The sequence below is a fragment of the Lactuca saligna genome, chromosome 7, assembly GCF_052625555.1.
Source record: "Lactuca saligna cultivar CGN05327 chromosome 7, ASM5262555v1, whole genome shotgun sequence".
In the NCBI taxonomy this organism is placed as follows: Eukaryota; Viridiplantae; Streptophyta; class Magnoliopsida; order Asterales; family Asteraceae; genus Lactuca; species Lactuca saligna.
In genome coordinates, this window is record NC_136423.1 from 142882278 (window position 1) to 142889861 (window position 7584).

The 7584-nt window shown below is 34.2% G+C and overlaps 1 protein-coding gene across 2 annotated transcripts; it reads left to right on the forward strand.

The window, feature by feature from the left end:
- The first annotated feature begins 4973 nt into the window (after nt 1-4973).
- LOC145004010 (cyclin-dependent kinase inhibitor 7-like) lies at nt 4974-6240 on the forward strand. 2 transcript variants are annotated; one of them, XM_078962914.1, is made up of 4 exons: nt 4974-5407; nt 5512-5564; nt 5677-5889; nt 6023-6240. In XM_078962914.1, exons 1-4 carry the CDS (start codon nt 5102-5104, stop codon nt 6090-6092), a joined length of 642 nt encoding a protein of 213 aa, XP_078819040.1. In that variant the 5' UTR covers nt 4974-5101; the 3' UTR covers nt 6093-6240. The 2 variants fall into 2 exon arrangements, with proteins under 2 accessions (XP_078819040.1, XP_078819041.1); XM_078962915.1 differs by having other exon boundaries at nt 5680-5889.
- Nucleotides 6241-7584: the final 1344 nt, after the last annotated feature.

Sequence of the window (7584 nt, forward strand, 5' to 3'; positions counted from 1 at the left end):
TTATTAGGGGAAAGTTTCCCCTAATAATTTATTTTTTCCAAATGTATCATATATAACATACTTATTTTCATGATAATTTTTGAAAATTCAATACTTATCATTAGTTCAAGTCTTTGTAACACCTGGACCTACATGTATGATTTTCCTTGGAATATATTGGTATTGAGTGTATTTCTAAGTCCTACACAAGGCATATGATGGCCTCTTACACTCAGCGTAGGAGAAAGACTTCTTACGTGCATTTAATGACTTACGTTGGGTGTAAGTCTAGCTATGCAGCGTGTAGTGCGCAAGATCAAAAACCTTAATTTTCTGGGTTGTAAACCTATTTAAAAACTATAACCCTCTTAAGGGTCTCTTCATACCCAACCTCCATCCTCATATCCAGTCCCTTCGAAACACTAACCATTTTGTGAGAACCTTAGGTTTTAAAGTGTTTTTATGTGCTCCTTTGAAAAAGAAGACATTTGGAGAAGCATATAGGAGCTCCAAGGCTTGCAGATCCAGATCATTCATCTTGTTGTCCACCTTCAAGAGGTATAAAGTTCCCATCTTGGCAATCTCTCATGCTAGATCTAGTTAGTTATGCATTGTGTATGCTTTTTGTCCCGTAACATTGGTTATTATGAGTATGATCTACTCCAGACCACTTTTCTTGTTGTTTTTGGGGTCGTTAAATCATAAAGTTGAGAGCTTAATCACTCCCATCTACCCCATGCATGAGATCTTGAGCGTTAGCGCACTTTATGGACTTAGGGTTTAGTTTATTACTCATTTATGGCATGCAAATGGGTAAAGTCAGAGACTTTATCATTTAATTCGTCCTTTTGGTTCATATCTGGAAGTTTAAGGAGCTAACTTTCTGTATTAAGAGCTTAATAGAACTTTTGACATTCAGACCTACGTGGGGTGTAATTCTTGCTACGCTTGGCGTAGCTTGGTTTTGACCTGTAATCACTTAAGCTCTACGTCATGCATAGAGCAACTTGTACGCAGGGGTAAGAGGGTAAACTGAGAGGGTATTCTTTAATGTTGTTAGCTGTCTTGTTGCTCTTGTTTACCATGTGTGTGTAAGAGATGTTGTATTTTCTAACTGATATTCGCAAGGTGAGACTTCTCAATATCTTGGCTTGTGTGGTATTTATGTTTGTGACCAACTGGGTCTTAATTGTTGATTATCGTTATGTATGAATTGAATTGAATTGCTGATAATTTCTGGATTGCTGAAAATCCATAGGGTTGCTAATAACCCCTGAAACACATTATTAATCCACAGGGCGTGCTGTTAGCATACTGAGATTGTTGATAATCCTCAGGGTTGCTAATAAGTTATTGTTGTTTATTATATGTGAAGTATGAATATTTTGCTAATAAACCAAATTCAAATTTTTACATAAAAGTAAATCTATAAAACACAAAAAACTAAGGTTGGAATAAATTTGTGAGAAAAATTTAAAAATTAGAAGTGTAAATATGAAAAACAATAAGCAACATTATGTAGATGGTATAACAAGCAGGGGAAGACGTATGATTTCATAGTAGCTCTTGCTGATGACACATTTTATTTATGTAGTGGTGTAATAATAAAAAATGCGTCCGAAAAAAAACAGAGGTTGCCGGTGCCATATGAGCACCATAGTGGAACCACCTCTGATAACAAGTCGTGAGAGGAATTTCACAGTTATTTATGTTCTGATTTTATATAAAAAAGAAACATTAAGTAAAATAACTATTATAAATGTAACGCCCGTGTTTCTGGTCTAAAAGCATTAATAATGTCGTAATAGTCTAGGTCAACCTTTGTAACTCATTTTAAAGTAATAAAGAGGAATTATGTGAATATCATGTGAATTATATGCTTATTTGCTTAATTATTATGATTTAATTAATTAATAATGAAAATAAGCATTGAAAATAAATATTATAAAAAGTCGATATCTTTTAAGAAAGTTGTAGTGGCCGAAACAAGGATTCCGGAGATATAAAGAAAGCCAAAATCTGAGTTATAACGAAGAAGTTATGACCTGTCGAAGTTTCGCAACGGAACCGACACGGCACCGGGAAGCGTAAAAAGTGAATATTGCGATAAAGTGCTTTTTAGCCTTAACAATCTAAACAAAAGTCATAGTATTCGTTAAACCGAGAATTTTGATAAAAAGACTGTCCAAATCTGACTTCGTATAAGGAAGTTATGATTTTTCTAAGTTTAGCTTAGCAGTAGACAGCTAAAAACTCGAATTTAAGATCGAACGATATTTAGCCGACACAACCTAAACGAGAATCAAAGGTCTCGTCAATAGTAGCAGAACGGTAAAAAGACTGACGAAAACGGACGTCGGATGAATAACTTATGAATTTTTAACGGATTTTCCTGTCCTGGTCTGTTAAAAATAATAATATTAAAATTAAAGTCAAAATTAGCCGGCGAAGTCTAAACGAAAGTTGTAGAGCGTAATTTTAGCTACGCATGCATATAAAGAACGTCAAAAACGGAGCTCGTATGTGAAAGTTATGGATTTTAGAAGTTCGGGGCTCAAAATTCGAAAAATTCGCATGAACAGTAGTCGGCCACGTCACCCCTCTCGCGAAACCGCCTCAAGGCCGAAGTTGCTGCGTCACCGAATATGTGGCCGAGTCTGGATCCGACGCATGTCGCAATTCCCTCGGACCGAAGTCTCGGCCAATCAGAAGCCGCCTCGTAGTCGTCACGTGTCCGAGTCTCGCAGGGGCCATGTCCGAGCCTCGTAGCCCGCCTCCGTGTCTCGCCCTCGCTGCTGCCACGCGCCTCGCTCCTTCGCTGACACGTCTCCTTTCTTGACCGAGCCTCGCAACTACTATGTGGAGCTTTCTCAGCCACAAAGCCCTCGGTCTCGCACCCTATATAAAAGGGGGGGGGGGGGGGGGGCTGCGAGCCTTCCCGGGTACTTTTGGAAATTTGACATTTTTCACTCCTAAACTTATATTTTGACAATTTTGACTTCCTCCGAAGCCCCGATATCATCTTTAAAGCCCGGAATACGTCCCGAAGTGCCCGAAACCCGCAAAATTTTATCTTTTCGGTTTTGAAGCTCCAACTCTCGCAGAGCCCGGTTTCTCAATAAAACTCCTGGTTTTATTAGAAATGATCATTTTAAGGAACGAATTGCTGTCCGATTATCATCAAATCAAGTGAGTGTATAGTCACTTTCATCTTACACATAGATATGAAGTATTTTCTATAAAATACGTGTTATGTGTAATTATATTGATTGTTTATTTGAGATGATTGTTGAATACAATGTTTTATACAAGTTATAAACTGTATATGTATTTTATCTACAAATATGTTGGGTAAAACATGGGTAGACGAAATAGTTGATGTGTGTTAAAATGATGAGAGACCTCGATGTTGTTGTTGTTCCAGTCATCTAGCGGAGTATGGATGACGACCACAGACTTTTCTAGACAGTCTAATGGAACGCTAGCAGGCTCGTAACCTGTAGGTGTTTGTGGGCTTGATGTTCACCGGTGTACTCCATCCCCCTCATGGTTGCCTTACGGACATATATGGCTGAGGAATCCCCTTAGCAGTAAAGTCCATCCCGATGATAAAATCCTTAGACTAGGTCCCTTGTATAGGTGGTTAGGGACGTAAAGTGAGGATAACGGGAATGGGTAATCAGGGTTATTATTGGTTTGATAAAATTAATAAATTTATTGTTGATCGATGAAATTAATAAATTTATTATTATTTGTGGGTTGAAAACTCTATATGCTCACCAGGCTTCCAAGCCTGACCCACTCAGCTTTCTGTTTTACAGGTAGTGGACCCAGAACATAATTTGGATGATGATAAGGGACTTTTGGATTATAGGCCATTAGTTGTAAATAACTGTTGTAAGGCTTATAATGTACTGTTTATACTTATGTACTGTATCGAACATGACATCCCGAGTCTTTTAATGAAATACATTTATAAGGAAATGCTTTTGATAAATCTTTATCATATTATTGTTTTGGGACAAATTCCACAATTCTTTTATTAAAAGGTTACTCTGATTTTGAAATAAAATATAAATAAAACTGGTCTTTTATGGCCGTGAAATTGGGGATGTGACAATAAATGAGTTTTTTTAAACTAGTATTTTATTTTTTGAAATATAATCATTTTCTTCTTGAATGATTTATTGTAGACAATTATTTAATTCCAGAGTATTTTTGCGAAAAGTTTTTCAAAAAAATCTTTCTATTTATATCTAAACTGCTTATTTCAAAATATTTAATATTATCAGTTTTTAATTAAATATTTGATTTCAAGCCATATTCTCATATATATTTCATATTTATTATGTTTGTTTAATTTTTTTTGTTATATTTTATAAAAAAAAAAAAAATCTTAAAGTTTCGAAACTGTTCATCGGATTTTAAATTTTTTTTAATTAAGAAAAAAAAATCCGAACTCTAAAATTTTAGTCCGAAGCCTTGAATATCAATCCGAAATATATTTTTTTTGTTGGAAATAATATTTTTCTCTATCTAAAATCCTCTATTTGAGACTTGATGGTTATTTTTCAAAAAATATTTTTTTTGTTATTTATTCAAATAAACTTTATATTATGGTTAAATTACTCAATTTCCCTATACATATAGTTGGTTATTTCAACACAATTAGAACAACATATTTTTCAAAAACAATGTTAATCGTAAAACAAATAATTTTTTTGAAGAAAAACTTTAACGTGTTTTTTAGCAGAAATATCATTTTAATGTTAAATTGTGTAAAAATTTCAGTATATAAATGTGTATAGTAAACGTAATTTATTACACGTTAAAGTCGTTAAACACCGAAACTCTTGTCGATAAAAATAAATATATCATTTTTAAACAGAATTTTAATGTTAAAGCACAAAAAAATAATAATAAATAAAAAAATAAATAAAATGAATATATACACATAATTTGTTACCCGACTCATTAATTTTTGAACCATCCAATCATGTCGACTCTTACTTATATTTCCACTCTTTCTTTTCCCTTTCTCTATTCTCAAGTTGCTTTAAAGAGGGAGAGAAAGAGGTTCTTTTTTTCAGTTTGAATATACAGCAATTTGTATGTGTGAATTATGATCGAGGAAACGTGTACAAGCGGATGTGAAAGCACAGAAGAGGTTTCAGCAATGGAGGTTCCAAATTCCCATGGAGACGCACGGTGGAGTAGAGATACAGATGTTAGAAGCTCCGGCACCGGTAAGAGAAGAAGATTGGATTCTCAAGATCAGGAGAGTGTTTTTCAGCTTCGGTTTCGGTCTCGACGTGAGATTGACGTCAATTTCCATGAGAATGTTGTTTTGACGGCGGTGTCTGGTGTTTCTGATCATGTTTCGTCGTTTATGTGCTCTATTATTGACAATTCCAGACCAGATCTGAAGGTTTGAATTCAAAATTCTAGTAAATACAACGCTTGTTTTTTTCCTAGAAGCTGATGAATTTGCTGTAGATCTTAACTAATCCGAATCGATGTTCATAATTACAGACGGAGTGTCTTTCCGAAACGGAAATCTTCATGTTCAGTAACGACGGTTTCAGGTAAAATCAATTAATCACTCTCAATTATGATTCTGCTTCAATTTTGATCAGTTCTACCGTTTCGTTTTTGTCTATTTACTAAAATTTTGTGTTCATGTTTGTTATTTTACAGTAGAGATACATCTGCATCAAGTGTGGTTTCCTTGGAATCAGAAGAAATGGATTCGTTATCCACATCTACTCCAAAGAAGAAGACGAAGACCAGAGCTGCAAACGAAGCTACTTCCGGTCGTAAACCACCACCGGAAAAGTCTCCTTCTCCAGCTGAGCTTGAAGAATTTTTCTCAGAAGCGGAAAAGTACGAACAGAAACGTTTCAAAGAAAAGTAAGTAGCTATGGCGGTTTGTTCATGATACACATACACCAATCTTAACGTGAACCTGCACTATTCCTCCACATTATAGAATTTGGAGTACAATCATCATTTCCAACTAATTTTCGTTTTTACTGTTCATCAGGTACAACTTTGATATCGTGAAAGATGTTCCAATGGAAGGAAGGTACCAATGGGTTCGATTAAAGCCATAATCGATGGATCCATGACCTGTCAAATTGAAAGACATATCATCTAGTTATTGATTATTCCCTTCTTCTACTAATTTCGAATTCTAATTTCTGTAACTATTTTCCCTTTTTGGGCTTCTGTTATGACAACAATTTAGGCTTTATCTCGTAATCTAACCTCTCTTCTTTCATTTCTCCATCGTTAGAAGCTTCTTCTTCTGCAACATAACTATTAACAAACAACTCTACACTCTCTCTCTTCTGCAACTGTAATTTTGTGGGGCATATATGGGACAATTCCTTGCAGCCTGCTACAAATCCGGGTATAAATACTTTCTTACAATTACGTTTACTTATTTTCAAATAATTTTGGTAAATTTTGAGAGTTTAAAATTTTGATTGTGATCATAATTTCCACATGAAAGAATCTTGTACAACATGATGATGGTTATAAAAGTTCCCTTTTTTGTGAAGGGTCCTTTGCGTTGAGCCCTTTGTGTTTTTTGATCATTTCATCTCGTGTTATTTTGTTGTCATGTGCACTTTTTTGGCCTACATTTATTGCTTTTCTAATTTTGGAATTTTATCTTTTGAGATTCTTACAATTATATCTTTTTGCATCTTTATACGACTTTTATCTATATAAAGCAACAAGTTTTAATGTTTTCAAAGACATTTACGTATAAAGCTGGTGAATTAGTTAAATAAAGATGGAAATTTTTTTATGTTATTATTATTAAAGAATTATAAAAATGAAAAATAAACGAAGGCACGTGCATGGATCGTGCTTCGGATCCGACGCAACGATTTGTAGTTTTGTACTTCCAACGCTCCTATGGCAAAGTCGAGACCCGTGAAGGAAAGAAACAAGAGAATGTTGCTTGCTATATCTATTATCTTTTTGTAATAAAATAATCAAAATAAATGTTTGGTCACTTTAAAATATTTTTTTAATAGGATAATTATAAAAAAAAGGGTATAGAATATTTCAATTACGAGTAAAACGTTTATAGTTTATACATTTCAACCTTTTAACTCAAATGTAGCTATATTTCAAAAAAATTAGAAAAACATTACACATGTTATATTTTTACATTGACGCATTTTTGGACGACAAACGGTAATCATTGGACTCTATTGATGAGCTTTATATCCTTTACGTAACGAACCAAAAGTATCAAACCAAAAGTATCAAATGTGAATGATATAAACACATGTTTAATTTTTCATGCATGTTTTTTTTTTCCACGTTGCATCGGCCATTCCCACCGCGAAACATCCACTCCTAAAGTATGTAATATGGGAAACCCATGCTTGCTCTACACATGCATATTCACCTTATACCCATCCAAAAGCAAAATATCAGTTGGTCAAAGTTTTGATCTTGCTTTTAATGAGTCAGTTAAGTAGTTCATAAATGTTTATCTAAATGAGAACTTCAATATCGTCTAAAAAGAATATCTCTAACCATACCATGTCAGTATTTGAAAAATGTAAGCTCTTTACAATCTATTAC

Excerpts from the sequence above, each read along its gene's own strand:
- LOC145004010 (XM_078962914.1), top strand. The coding sequence starts at position 5,102 with ATGATCGAGGAAACGTGTACAAGCGGATGTGAAAGCACAGAAGAGGTT. Across the intron at positions 5,408-5,511 it reads ATTCCAGACCAGATCTGAAG|ACGGAGTGTCTTTCCGAAAC; the intron begins GTTTGAATTCAA and ends TCATAATTACAG. Across the intron at positions 5,890-6,022 it reads CAGAAACGTTTCAAAGAAAA|GTACAACTTTGATATCGTGA; the intron begins GTAAGTAGCTAT and ends ACTGTTCATCAG.